The sequence below is a fragment of the Ursus arctos genome, unplaced genomic scaffold (genome assembly GCF_023065955.2).
Source record: "Ursus arctos isolate Adak ecotype North America unplaced genomic scaffold, UrsArc2.0 scaffold_25, whole genome shotgun sequence".
Lineage (NCBI taxonomy): Eukaryota > Metazoa > Chordata > Mammalia > Carnivora > Ursidae > Ursus > Ursus arctos.
Genome location: NW_026622930.1, coordinates 28981725 through 28996729, shown reverse-complemented (window position 1 = coordinate 28996729; position 15005 = coordinate 28981725). Strand labels below are relative to the sequence as shown.

At 41.7% G+C, this 15005-nt stretch overlaps 1 protein-coding gene across 16 annotated transcripts in view; it reads left to right on the top strand.

The window, feature by feature from the left end:
* SIPA1L1 (signal induced proliferation associated 1 like 1) overlaps positions 1 to 15005 on the top strand; it is a 446735-nt gene that overhangs the window by 362630 nt on the left and 69100 nt on the right. For all 16 annotated transcript variants that reach the window (XM_057318467.1, XM_044391372.3, XM_048219779.2 and 13 more), the window contains 4 exons: positions 342 to 445; positions 3307 to 3464; positions 12455 to 13028; positions 13657 to 13931. In XM_057318467.1, the coding sequence (XP_057174450.1) occupies positions 342 to 445; positions 3307 to 3464; positions 12455 to 13028; positions 13657 to 13931 (1111 nt within the window). The remainder of the gene's footprint in view (positions 1 to 341; positions 446 to 3306; positions 3465 to 12454; positions 13029 to 13656; positions 13932 to 15005) is intronic.

Sequence of the window (15005 nt, the reverse complement as noted above, 5' to 3'; positions counted from 1 at the left end):
GTTAAGCAGCTGCCTTCAGCTTAGGTCATGATCCCAAGGTTCTGGGATCCAGCCCCGCATCGGGCTCCCTGCTCAGTGGAGAGCCTGCTTCTCCCTCTCCCTCTGCTGCTCCCCCTGCTTGTGCTCTCTCTCATGCTCTCTCTCTCTCTCTCTCTCTCCCTCTCTGACAAATAAATAAAATCTTTTTTAAAAAACAAACACCAATGCTAGATCTTATTCTAACATCTTTTCATTCTAAACCATTTCCTTTTTTTTTTTTTTTTTGAGATGTTTTCCATAAGCGAACTGTTTTTCCTATTCTTACCGTCATCTCATTGTTATATATATATTTTTTTCTGTAGCTGACTCCACTGGAACCCATTCTCTGTACACAACATACAAAGACTATGAAATTATGTTCCATGTTTCCACCATGCTGCCATACACACCTAACAACAAACAACAGGTAAGAGATCCTGGTGTTGTCTGTTTCTTCGCCCTTGTTCATTTCCTCCAGAAGCCTAAGTGGCAAGTTTGTAAAATCTTAAAGCAGAATTTAATGTTGCACCTGTCACCGCAGCAGGAAGCTTTGTACTTTGCGGAAATAACGAATAGCAAATGAGCTGAAAACAAATGAAGAGACACAAATTCTAGGTTAACAGCCAGCTGGATGGCTTTGTGAATTAATCATTTGCTTTTCACCCACGGGGATTGAGGTTTTCATGGAATCTGAAGAGAACAAGTTGAAATCATGGTGATTAGGTGACCCTGCAGGGTTGCAGAGAACATGTATGAGTGGGTGAAATTCCATCTCAAGAGGCCAGGGTACAAAGCAGGAGAGTACTGATGTGTCATTTCAGATTTCAAAGGAGGTTTGGTACACTAACCGGGAGAAAAACCAAAATAAATGTCAATGGGATCTCAGAAAAAGTTTTTTTCTTAACATTTGTCAGGAGACAGCAAAGAACATAAAAAAACGATTGTCTTTGTGTACATCGTACACAGTTTCTTTTAAAGAAGATCTAAAAGCACAGTGCCTGTTACTAAAATGTGGTCATTGACATAGTAGATGAAGGAACCTAGGAGCGGTAGGTTGTCACAGAGCAAAATGGAACCTGGCAGTATTGTTCTAGAAGGTATGTGGTCGTTGCTGTTTTTTAAAAATATGTCAAAATAAATGATACCACACTGACATTTCAAAGAGCCAGAGAGCAAACAGCGTCTCCTTTCAATACAGTTACAAACACAAGCGATCCAGGATTACTTCTGACCTTAAAGTGGATCTAGATTTTGTTACTGTTAACTGGTGTACTGACAGAACACAGGCCAGCTGCAGAATGCATCACATCCTCTTTCCCAGAATTTAACCGAACACGGATCTAATCGAACACTTCATCACTGCAGGTTCGATTAAATCACAAATCGAGGTAATGAAATTTTGCCTCTTAAAATTACTAAAGGAATCAAAGATAGGGAGCAAAGCAGGAAATCAGCTACAAATCTGAAATCTATTTAGGATAAATTCTGTGATCTGGAATTTGTTGACAGTTTTTTTATGCAAATTCCAAGTTCTGGATTACCCAGAGAGGAAAACATCATGGTAAAAAAAAAATGTTTTTCTTTTTCTGACCAGTAAGTAGACAAAAAATTTCAGGACATTCACAAGTGATCTTTAAAGGATTATTCCTTCTACCTGATGACTCAGCAGAGAAAGGAAGGTGTATGGAAAGATAAAAAATTTAGTTAAGATTAAATTAATTGTTTATTTCTGCTAAATGAGTTGAAGTGTGTTGAGCAGCATGAGTTGGGATTTAAATGGACAGTTACCTTAGATTATTGAATTTGGAGGTCCAAGCAAGGCAAAAGTGTTATGGTCCTAAATCAGAATGAAAGAATAATTGGTACCGCTGCATCTTAAGAAATTTTAATTCTCTAGCTAGAGAATTTATTTCTTCTATGTAGATCACTCTATGCTTGGGGAAAAAAAAAAAAAAACAGAACATAGCTTTTAAAATCCTGTGGCAGGAATTTGTTTATAAATACTGTCTTTCATTATATATAATGTGAGATGGACAGATGGATTTATTTCTATTTGGGTCCTTTACTAAGACATTAGTGTTACATATCAAGCAAGAAGAAAGAATCACATTGCATCAAAAAGACAATGACATCATCTGTGCAGGAATGACCTAATACATAGACAAATTGTATATATTTTTGATGTGTCCAAGATCCTGAGTAGATTAATGATGTTTAATAATGGGTATATTCTGTATAGCAATCAGTATAGACCAGCCTTTATTTCTGTAACATCCAATAATATATCATGTTTAGAAATGAAAGTAAATGGCCTCATTAGAAGATAATTTGGGATGCTTTGAAATTCCTAAGGTTAAAAGTACATTTCTGGAACATTCTAACTCCCAATTCTCAACCCTAATCTAAAAGGCTATTGTTTCTCCCAGCTGGCAGCCAATACTAGATTATTGATTTTACTGATATGTAATTTGTGTAAGTTAAAGTCACTGGAGGAAAAAAAAACAAAAACAAAAAAAACTTTTATAAATGCAAGCTTATACCTAACAGTTGATGTAAATGGTATATTTTGTTCTTTTTCTCCTTGTAAGAGCCTCTGTATAATGTGAGAAATTCAAATTTTGTTCAACTTTTTTTTCACGCTACTGAATTAAACTATCTTAATAAACCCCTCTTGGAGAGCGAGCCTCTGACCTAGCCTGTCTTAGGGTGCCTGAATTTGAAAGCCACCTTTCCATTTAATGTGAAACAGGAGGTGGTCTTAAGCAGCTTTCCCTGTAATTAAAAAAGCTGTTTAAACTTGAAATTTAACCTGCTTTAGGAATATTAGTAATTTCTGCATTCCCAGCTGGTGACAGAAAAAGCATCTACGGAAACACCTTACCCACATATCTTTAAATGAAGTGAATTAAACCAGAACATAAATTGCATTGTAATTACTTCAGCCATTCTCTTCTCTAAAACATCTTCCCTATGGCAAATTTCTTTCTTATGTGAAAATGGAACAAAACTGTTGTTATGGAAACAGAATTTGGAGAGGCTGGAACTTGGCATAATGTGCCAGATATTGGTTTGCTCCTGATGGGCTATTTTATGCAAATTTCGGAATATTCATTTCTGTATTCTGCCTGGGAGGGAATAAGACAGGCTAAAATATTGACAGCAACTGTGTAGGTTTACCTACCTTAATGTGTCCTGATGAATAATAAATGTTTTAAATACAGTTCCTCAGGGAATTGGGGGGAAAACACAGTGTTGTCATTTGTGTTGTTTGCTTTTTTTTTCTTTTAGCTCCTACGGAAGCGGCATATTGGAAATGATATTGTAACAATTGTTTTCCAAGAGCCGGGAGCACAGCCATTCAGCCCCAAAAACATCCGATCCCACTTCCAGCACGTTTTCGTCATCGTGAGGGTCCACAACCCCTGCACCGACGGGGTCTGTTACAGGTACCGGCGCTACAGCTGTGGCCGCACGGGTGTTGGCTGGCGGTCACCCAGAGGGCCCCATCCAGCTCCGCTTTCTGAAGTGGCAGTGGGAAGTCTGCTGCTATTTATTTTTGCCCTTAAACTGTGCGTGTAGATGGCCGAATTCACACAACGACGTCACCTAACGGCGTTGACATTGCCCAGACACGTTGGTTAGACACCTGCTGTTTCCATTTGCACCTCCTCCTTAGGGGGTGTCCTTCATCCATACCATCTGGTCACCAACTAATTACTCATCCTGCTAATTATACTTTGCTTTTGGTATGGCAAGAGCAGAAAAGAATGATCGTAATAAGTAGAAAAGTTTTGTTTTAATTATTACTATTTAAAAAGCGCAAACCCTTGCTTAGGACTGATTTGATTCACGCTAACATTTCTGACTGCAGTCTTGGAGGCATTTCTGTGCTTTGTGAGCCTGTGGTGGAATTGTGTCTGTGCTCCTTGTTGACCTGATCTCATGAGTATCAGAATTCAGGCGTCTGTCTGCAAGAGGTCTTTGAGTGTTGACAAGGATAAGAACCTGCATTGCTGGGTTGACGTGGGCATCGTACCAAGAAGACGTGTAAGGCTATGCTGGCATTAACAAGATGTTTCTAATATGAATCTGTCCTTTTAAAATAGGTCTTTCCGTCCCTAAAATTTGGAAGATTAAGCTTTGTTAATTTTGCATATTTGTTTTTGAATTAATACGGCCACCTACCCAGAAACTGGCCAGCACAGACCGATAATTGGCTTGTTGTGAGATCCACAACTGTCTAATTCTGGGTGTCACTGCGGGTTAATTACAGGAGCCGAGCAGGCAAACTCAGGGAACAAAACAAATACAGGTTGCTGTGGGCTCCTGCGAGCCACCACCTTCCCTGCACTCATCCCACAGTAACTGTATGTTGGCCTCCCCTGCACTCATCCCACAGTAACTGTATGTTGGCCTCTGGTGATAAGCCCAGCACTGTCCTAGGCGCTGTACGTGGGTTACCTCATTTAATTTTTAAAACCCCTGCATTAGGTACTGTTTTAAAAATCCCCATTTTCACATGAGGCAGTGTGAGCAATGGAAATAGGTAACTTGGCCGCAGTCAGCTGGTACCAGGCAGTTCAGATTGTAATGCACTCAGTCTGATTCTCGAGCCGGGGTCTTCGCTGCCCTCGCTGCTGACACACAAGCTGTTCTAGAACTCTAGGCTAGGGGGTGGAAACTCCAACAAAAGAGACCTAGATCTGCAGGCTCTTGCCAGGAATATGATCTCTGAAAGCTGCTTGATTGAGGTGTGGAATGACAGACTAAGTGCAGAACGTTTGACCGACCGGGAGAGCTCTTCGCATTTAGAAAATACCCCCAAGCAGTTGAAACATGCTCTGGACTAGATTCATGCAAGGGATTTCCTACAACTTTGATAAAAAGTTAATCCCATTTTGATTGGTCACTACGAAGTTTGGGAGTGGAAAGCTATGCCGTTTATTTTAGAGAGAGATTCTTCTTTAAAAGCCATTGTCTAAATAAAGTGCTGTTCGGTAGAAATGTAATGCAAGCCATATGTTAATTTTATTTTTTAATGGCCATATTTTTAAAGTAACAAGAATGGGTAAAATTAATTTTAGCAATATGTTTTTTACCCAATAATACATTTTATTTACCTGCTATTTCCAAATATTATTATTTCAACAGGTGATTTTTAAGCTTTAAAAATTATTGACCTGTTTACTTATTTTTGGACTACGACTCTGAAATCTGGAGTCTCTTTTAGACTTACAGCTCATCTTAATTAGAATGCTTGATTTTCTTTGGAAGTAATCTGTGTTTAGATTTTATAAAATTTGTAACTGGAAAAGTAGATTCATATACTCAGATTGTTCCAAACATGCTTTTTCAAAGCTTTCCAATAACTGCGTTGAGTGTCACTTTAAAAAATATAATGTAATTTAATACTCCTTGGTCGCGGTGGTCACATTTTGAGTGCTCAGTAGCCTGCACGTGGCCAGTGCAGGTCTAAACAGACTGGTCAGGAGGAAGTGTCTCGGCTTCGTCAGCACTTTGCTAGATGAGGAGGTGATGTCTATCAGATTCTTTTATACCCCACCCCCACCCCCACCCTGAAAATTGTGCTTTTTTGCTGGCTCTCTTATTTTTAATCTGTTACCTGGAGAGCCCGTCTTCTCAACCCCACCATGCGATGTGATGCCAGACCCTTTGTGGGAGGACACCGAACACCTCAGCTCATGCCACATGAGCTAGCCTGGCATTTCCTAGTTGCCAAGCTTGTTTGAAGACCCAGCACACTGCTTTATAAACTGTGAATTAGGGCCTTTTGTAAATCCAAGAGAACATACAATTTGGAACATCACTAAAAGAAATCACAGGAAACTAAAGTAGCGATCTTTTCCTGTCGTAAACTTTAGGTGTAGTCATTGTTCTGAGCCCCTCTCACACCTCAAGGTAGGCGTGTTTCCTGGGGTGTGTGGTGATGTCAGATGTTTTAAAGTCCCAGAAAGGACTGGGCAACTTTCTTGTAGTTAATGCTTAGGAAGAATTTTGTGAAGGGTTCCGTGTTCTCATGAAAATAAACGTATTAATGGGGCGCCTGGCTGGCTCAGTCGGTTAAGCGCTGACTCTTGATTTCAGCTCAGGTCATGCTCTGAGGGTCCTGGGATAGAGCCCCTTGTTGGGGGTCCACACTCAGTGGGGAGTCTGCTTTAGGATTCTCTCTCTCCCTCTGCCCCTCCCTGATGCGAGTGCATATTGCATACTCTCTTTCTCTAAGTTAAATAATCTTTTGCAAGAAGAAATGTATTAGGAAGCAGAATAGAAAATTTGTATCAATTTTAAGATAAAATGTGGTCTTCCAAAGAATTTCTGTACCCGTGAGTTTTTCTCAAACACCAGCCACTCCCCAAACTACTTAGGAATATGAATTTATGGGCCTCCTTTATTAGAGGTACTTTGGTAGAAAAGTTTAGAGCTGAGTTGATTTATACTAAATTAGATTTAAATCTAATTTAACTCTATCCCTGAGTAATATAGTTAGAGTGATTCAGGTGCTTTTTATCATTGAAAAATCTCTTGTTCCGAACTTTCTGCCCGGTGAACATTCACATTTATTTATTGACATCTACTTGGTACCTGTAATGAGGAAAGTGCAAAAGTTGTTTTCTCAAAGGAGCTTCTTGCTCTAATCGGGTAGGAAAGTGTGGGGTCAGTCCAGGCTGAAGTTACAAGGAACATTTAACTGAGAAAAATGGGATTTGGCATGTCTTTTAAAGCACAGATGGATGAAATTCAGTGGGAAAAAGAGAAATAATTCTAGGAGTGGCCAGCATTATATACAGAAGTGTAGACACAGGAAGGAGGGTGGAAGATACAATAAGAAGGCTGCTATTGTAGATGGGGTTACTGCGCAGTGGAGGCCCTTGGCATGCTAGGCTGTCTCGTAGCACAGTATAAATAGAATTTTAGGGAAATTCACCCAGTGTCACCATGCATGATAATTTGTATACAAAAAGGCAAATTTGGAGCTTCCTGCTGTCGTTCATTGATTTTTTTTTTTTTTTTTTTTTTTTTTTTTTTTTTGGTCAGTTCTTTACAGCCCTTATCATGTATGTGCTAGGCACTTTTATAGGCTCTGGGATGCGACAGGTAAACAAAAAGAGAAAAATCCCTGTGGTGGATATGGAGAAGAGGTCCTGAAATAATGGGTGTTCTCTCCCTAGGGACTGAAAAGTTGATAGAAGGAAAAGCTATTTCAAACTAATTCTCAGGCCAGTTAGCATTGAACAGTAGACATAGGCAGGAACTCAGAAATGAATCACTAAGTCTGTACTGTGCCCATACCTGTTAAGAGAGCCCTCTGGTCTCTCTATTTTGTTTGGTATCGTTACACTGAGCTTCATTGTCTGGTCCCGGCTGATAGAGCATATTAGAAGCAACAAATCAAAAAGATGGGGAACTGTTCAGTGGCAAGGATGTGCTGAAAACATCAATAAGAGATTACTAATAAGAGAGATGCGGAAAAACTATTCATATCAGTGATTCAAAGCCAATAAGCAAAGCAGTCTGGGGTCATTTGGTTTGGGAGCAAAGGACCAAATAGACTTCATTCACCCCCTCAGGGCCTCATTTGTAAAAACTCAGTGTGAAATATTTTCCAACATTTTTTGGCACCCAGTGAATTAGGAGATCAAGGCAGGGATCCTCAGAGGTTGCAGATGCCACAAAAAGAGATACACCTGTCTCATAATGGAAGGACACAACCCCACTTATGAATTAGTCTTATTCCCTACTCACCCCCCCACACATTGAACCTGAATCTGATCAAACTTCTGGAGAAACCAATGTACAGAAAATACAAAAGACAGAAGAACATGCCCGTATTGGGCAAAATTCAGACACCATGCAACTCTTGTGAGAAACAGCCCAATTTCCTCAACACATAAATGTAAGAAATAAAAGAGAAAGTGAGAGAAGTAGAGAGGAATGAACAGAATACAAAAAATTTAAGATAGAATTAATTAAAATGTGTGGGTCTTAATTGGATCCATTTTAGATAAAAAGATTTTTAAAGTTTTAGGACATCTTCAACTGAAAATTGGAACATTGACTCACTATTTGATGAAATTAAAGAATTATTATTAATTTTAAAACTATAGTAATAGGTGGTTATAATAATGACCTGAGTCTTCAAAGCAATTGTTAAATTGTGGTCAGTAACTACGTTCAGAAAGGTAGAAATGTATGTTTCCCCTCTCAGAAAGACTTCCATATTCAGAGGTTAAAATATAATAAATGTTGAAAGGAGGTAGTATGATATATTACAAAAAGCACTTGGAATCAGACCAGATTGTGAAACCTCTCAGATCTTAAATTTCCCTTTCTGTGCAGTGGAGGGTTGCTTGACATCTACTTAAACTCCCATAAGTAAAGTAGTGTAGGCAGGGAGTGTGGTGTGTGCATATTAAATGTGCACGCCCTTCTTTTCTTGAATAAAAATAAATATGCAGGCTGCAGCTAGGAAGAAAAAAATCAAAGTGGGTCAAATGATAGACCTTTTTTTCAGAAAGTCTATTCTAAGCCTAATCAGCATTCCTATTGTCCAGTGTAGCTGACCTTTCTAAGACAAAAATCAGAACATGTGACTCTTGGTGCTTTTTAAAACCGTTTGGGCGAAGTTCAGACTCCCTCGCGTACAGCCTCCTGCCGAGGTCCTTCAGGCCTGGCCTTTCCGCTGTCAGCCTCCCCTGGGGCCGCTGCCGAGTCTCCTCCGCACCCCTACCCCTGTGGCGCTACTTACAGCTCCCAGAACACACCGCGCTCCACCCCTCTTCTCCGCACATGCTGCTCTCTGGGCAGGAAGGCCTTTTCTTACGCACCCCTACCCCTCCTTCAGCTGATGAATTCCTGCTTTTCTTTTCTCTGGGGGGGCTCCCCTGACCTCCCAGGACTAGGTAAATTGCCTTTCCTGTGTTTCCAGTAGCACCCCGCGCCTCCCGCAAGAGCACTCAGACCTCTGCGCGTAGCCCTGCCAGACCTGGAGCTTCTGGAGGGACGAGCCTCTGACAGCTCACCCTTGATCCTCAGCACAGGCACAGTGCCTGACACACAGTAGGTGCTCAGTGAGCATCGGTGAATGAGTCCTCGTAGAAGTCAAGAGCCCAGCCCCCCCCCCCCCGGCCCGGGGAGAGAGTGATGGGCACATGTTTGTTCTGCCACTCATCTTGCCTGTCCTTTGCCCAGGTCTGCTTTCTGAGAGAGCTCCCCAAGCTGGCAGTGTGATCCAGCCCCCAAGAAGGGGAAACCTCCCTCTACCATTCTGAGGCCGAGTCCCCTTCCTTCTAAATTGGGGGTTGGAATTGCTTATTGCCATTTCCACGTGCTTCAGAAACTCAAGCATCGTTGTCTTCTCACGTTTTTCCATTGAGACTTCTGTTTGGATGTCTCTGGAACATTTCCCATGTTATCAATTTGAAATTGGCTTTGGGTGTCAAGATCCGCTACTGTATCCAAGGTGGTTGATGGCAGCAAATGCTACAAAGCCCAGGCTAATGGTGGTCTCTTCAGCTGTGTGACACCTGTGGATGGTGCCTTTTGCAAGCACCTCAAGAGTGGGAGGTTTAAAAATGTTCCTTCTCAAGGAATAGTGTGGTCTTATCGTAGAGCGTGCTGCTGGCCATCCAGAAGCTCGCATTCCAGTCCTGGCTCTCTGTAACAGGCTCTGTGCAAACCCTTTACTTCTCAGAGTCCGTCCTGGAGAAGTGGAGCATTCGTACCAGCCGTTCAAAGGGAGGTTGTTCAGGGCTGTGCCAAATGTCAGTAAAACAGGACACTTGCCTGGTCCTTAAGTCGTACTCCCAAGGTTTGGAGGATGGAACATGTTTTTGTGTTAAAATGAACACAGCTATTCCTCAGTAGAATGCAAAGTCAAGATGACTTTTAAGATGAAACTCAAGATTTTCTTGGCAGGAGTTTGAGGAACGCTGAATTCTCCGTGTTCTCTTCTGGTGCTAACTTTCCGTAATTGCCGAGACTCCGAGTTTCTGTCTGCTGGGTTACTCTCCTGAGTAGAACGTCCAGTCCTCAGCACTGCCGAGTACATAAGGCGCGGCGAGGACGGTAAAGAATGTGTAATTTCTCAGGAGCTGCAGTAGTGCCTATGAGGCTAACACAAGTGTGTTCAAACAGAAGCCCTTTGGACTCTGCTTTTAAAAACAGCAGGGACCATTCATGATTAATACGTCTTAAAGGGTCTATATAGAGCAACCTGAAGTTCTAGAAAGGCTTCTTATAAGGCAAAAATATTCTTTCTTCTGAGCTTAAAGCAGGCGTTATTATCAGGAGTTCAGAATCTGTGGCGTCTAAATTAATGAGCTTTTAACCTTGTAGAAAACCTTGAAGTTAGATTAACCCAAAACAAGACCTTTTGTTTGAAAAAAGCATCCCAGAGCATCATCCTTCTCATCTTCGGCAAAGGTTCTATTTCTAATGATGCAAAACTGATTTTAGCATCTGTATCATTTACCTCCCTACCATGATGAATCATTGATAATTATATGTTGAGGATTCAGTTCTTTCCCTCATAGTTCATTCTAGAGGCTTCTAATTATCGTTGGGTTTTCAGCATATGTTTGTCTAAAGTTCTAACAGTGAATAAATAGATCTGTAAAAAGCCAGTGAGTTTAAGGGGCAAGTGGATAGATGGTGCTCATATTGGCACCCCCTGGTAAGCATTTTCCTCTCCTTATTTAAAAGAAAACCGCAGCTGCTTCTTGAGAAAGAATAACAATTTGAAGTGAAATTAGCAAGAGAAGGAATTGCCAATTTAAAAATGAGTGTTTCTGGATCCTTACAGGATTCCTCTTTAGAAAAGCTAACATATCTGGATTTTCGCATCTTTTGCTTGACTTTTAAAAAAAATGATCAAATTAAAATTATACAGCTGTCAGCATTCAAGCCAGACAGCTCACAATAGACAAGAAAAATTGCCTTTCTAATACTGGTATAATTAGGCTGTAATGCATATGGAGGTTTTGTGAATTCTCATCTTCAGTTAGAAAATGGAGTGTTGCTTGCCACCTTTCCTCCTCATGAAGCTAACTAGATACTAGTCTTTTTTTTTTTTAAATAAATTTGTGAAAACCAACAAATTGGCCATTCCATGGCATCTTCAGACAAAATAGGTAACTTCTGTCCTGGGTTTCCCAATTTTTATTTATTTATCCTATTTTCATGAGAAATAATCCTTTTTTGAAAAGCAAAGTTAAATATCTTAAACCCTTCTTAAAACAGAACAAAAAAATAATAATGAAATAGAGCTCTTCAATTTATTTTGAAAGATATGCACTCTCTGATTATGACTTTTCCATTCTGGAAATTCAGAAAAATATTTTATATTGCTTCCCTAATACTTAGTACAATTGCATAATGGACTCACTTTTAAATAATTAGATAATTTGAGAAGAGGGACATTCGATCTGTTAGAATCATCATTCCAGCCCTCTCAAACTTCACTAAGGATCCTAGAATGAGGTCTTAGAACAAGATAGAAGACACACAACCTTTCTGTTTCCATTTAACTTTTGTTGTTACTGTTTTAGGAAAAACTTGATTTTTTTTTTTTTTCCTTTTCGAGATTAAAAATAACAGGTTATTACAGATGCTTGTATGGTCCTTATCTTAGTCCCAGTTTTAACAATATTATGCAGAAGAAGTGACTGGGGCAGGCTTTCTCAAATCAATGTTGCTTGAAGGACTAGGAAAAGGAAAATATTTCCTCACAAATACATTGTCAGAATCAAATACCAAATGTAGAGAATGTGGACCAAAGAATAGCTCAGTTATTTTAAAGCACTATTGCTATTACTATAAAAATCATAATCATTTTAATATTGAAATTTCGGTTTTCCTTTTAAAATTATGATTTTGATCTGGTTGCATAGGCCAGCAAATAATATTTGTTTAGTTTTTTAAAAAATTTAATCCATTGCTTTTATGTCTTGCATCGTTGAGTGTTTTCATTATAAGCTGTCTGCACATAAGCATCATATCTAAAATGAAGACCACATTTGTGTCCTTGCAAAATCTGTGCTTGTTCTAAAAGGTTATGCTGATTATAGTAACCCCTGCTTGGAAATAATCAGTAGGTATTTAAAGGTAGAATATTAGACTTTTTTCCCCATGGAGTTATGGTTGGTTTACTATCCATTAATGTAAGGAAAGTTTTTACTTTAAGCTTTTTGGGGTTTTTTGGACTAGAAAAAATTTTGTGTTCTGTAAATCCTAAATATGGTTGAATGAAAAGTTGTGTTCGTGTTAAATAGAAACGTCTGTTATTTTTATGGGACAGTGATAGTTCTCTTCCTCCTGAGGGATGTCTTTTTCTTTGAGAATGCATATTTTATTCTCGTGCTGTGAGACTGAGAAGTCCTGATGCTCCTCTCTTTTCACCTTTGCTCTTGTCTCTTAGTGTGGCCGTCACCAGGTCCAGAGACGTGCCTTCCTTTGGACCTCCCATCCCCAAAGGGGTCACTTTCCCTAAGTCAAATGTGTTCAGGGACTTCCTTTTGGCCAAAGTGATTAATGCAGAGAACGCTGCTCACAAATCAGAAAAGTTTCGGGCCATGGCAACCCGGACCCGCCAGGAGTACCTGAAAGATCTGGCAGAAAAGAATGTCACCAACACCCCTATCGACCCGTCCGGCAAGTTCCCATTCATCTCTCTGGCCTCCAAGAAGAAGGAGAAGTCTAAGCCATACCCAGGAGCCGAGCTCAGTAGCATGGGGGCCATTGTGTGGGCTGTCCGGGCCAAAGACTACAACAAGGCCATGGAAATCGACTGCCTGTTGGGGGTCTCCAACGAGTTCATCGTGCTCATCGAGCAGGAAACCAAGAGTGTGGTTTTCAACTGCTCCTGCAGAGATGTGATAGGGTGGACCTCAACTGACACCAGCCTCAAAATCTTCTACGAGCGAGGAGAATGCGTCTCGGTGGAGAGTTTAATTAGTAATGAGGACATCAAGGAGATTGTCAAAAGGTTGCAGGTGAGTATTTTCCTTCCACTTCCCCACGTTCAATTTCCCTTTCCTGACGCCCTCAGTGCAGACTAGAAGTAAGTTACTGAAGTTGGTGCTATTTTATCAGCTCCTCTGAAAACTCCCTGGATGATAGGAAGCGACCTGGAGTTTACGTGACACTTGTTTTCCATCGTTTTTCAGAAGGAAAAGTAGAACAAGTGGGAGAAGACACGTTTGCCGTGGTTTGTGCTGGAAACCACGTGCGTGTGACCTAATGCCACTGCCTTGGTGGCTGGCGAGGTGGCCCAGCCAGGCTGCTTTAGTTGTTGAGAAGAATTGTTCAAGCATCTGCTCCCTTGAATTTTTTAAGGGCGAAGCGAGTAGCGGAATACGGTCTCTTGGCTGCCAGCTCCCTGTAGGTCTCTGTTAGAGGTTTCCTTGTAAGCTCAGGGAAGCCATTGAGTTCTTTGGACACAACAAGTATGTTCTTTTTGGCCTAATGAATGGAGGGTAGTGAAGGGGAAGTAACCAGATGCTCTTCAGCCGGCAGCGGGGCATTCAGCAGTCGCCCTGCTTGCGGTGTTTTCCCAGTGCCCTGTCTACCACTTAACACCCTGTGGCGTTCAACCGTGATTTCTTTTGTTTCCTTGTCCAGTTTGTGTCCAAAGGTTGTGAATCGGTGGAGATGACTCTGCGAAGGAATGGGCTAGGACAGCTCGGCTTCCACGTCAACTACGAGGGCATCGTGGCGGATGTGGAACCGTACGGCTATGCCTGGCAGGCAGGGCTGAGGCAGGGCAGCCGGCTGGTGGAGATCTGCAAGGTGGCCGTGGCCACCCTGAGCCATGAGCAGATGATCGATCTCCTGAGAACATCCGTCACGGTGAAGGTCGTCATCATCCCCCCGCACGAGGACTGCACCCCACGGAGGTAGGGCTGAGTTGGCAGCTGGGGCCCTGGGAAGCCAAGGCCGGGTTTGTGTGCCGTTAAGCACATCTCCTGCTGGGTGGGGGAGTCGGGTGCTGGGCAGTGTGTCGGGTTACACGCGGTGCTGGAAGTGCCATCCGTGGAAAGTCTGACTCGGGACGTGGCTCCCTGGTCTGTGGCAAGAGCAGCTGGAAAGAGTGACTGACTTGGATTCTTCCCAGGATTTACATCTGTGGACTTATAAGCTTGCCAGTACAGACAGAGAAGTCTGGGGATACCCATCTTAAATAATCCTGTGCGGTAACTAAGAAACATGCAGTGTGTAATATTCGAAGACACAGCAACACACACTGTCAGGCTTACCGACACTCTTACTCATCATTCTGTCAGAATTCAGAGTGCCCTTTTGACCCCTGCTCCCTCATTCTGGAGCGCTGGACGTGACTTAGCAGGCGTTCTCTTAACTGCATCTGTGTGTGTGTCGGGAATTGGCTTCAACTGAGCTGGTCCTGCGCGTGCTGCTTTGGCAGTTGGGTCCCCAGCCCTTTCGCAGAGGGAAGCCCGGGAGCTCCCTGTCCCTCCTAGCTCCTGCCAAGCCAGCAGCACGCTTGAAAATTTAATTTCTTGGTCTCTGGGGAGGTTTCTTGATGGAACAAATTTAATCAACTGTTTCTTTTCTCCTTTGGGCATGTCCGTGCTATTTTTACTAGTTTTTTGCAATCTGTTAATTCGCTTTCAGCCCATTATTGTCTAAGAGTTTCTCTTAAGCTTTGGCAATTAATTCTTAGGCCTTCTAAAGCCAAAACATCCTTATTTAGCCTGTTTTTTTCCCTCAAAACATGACCTGTCCTGCACCTGGGCTGTCATGGATTCTTGAACAGTGGATGGTATAATGTGTAAACCGTTATAATGGGTTATTTGTGTCCTTTAAAAAGTGAGCACAGCGACAACCTACCTACATGTGCTTCAGCTCTTCAGACCAAATGTTGCAGACCAGTCAGGCGCTCAAGGTGGTGTTTCTGGATGCTGCTTACTGCCCAGACGGCCCAGAGACTAGGTGCCTCTTTCAGAATATGG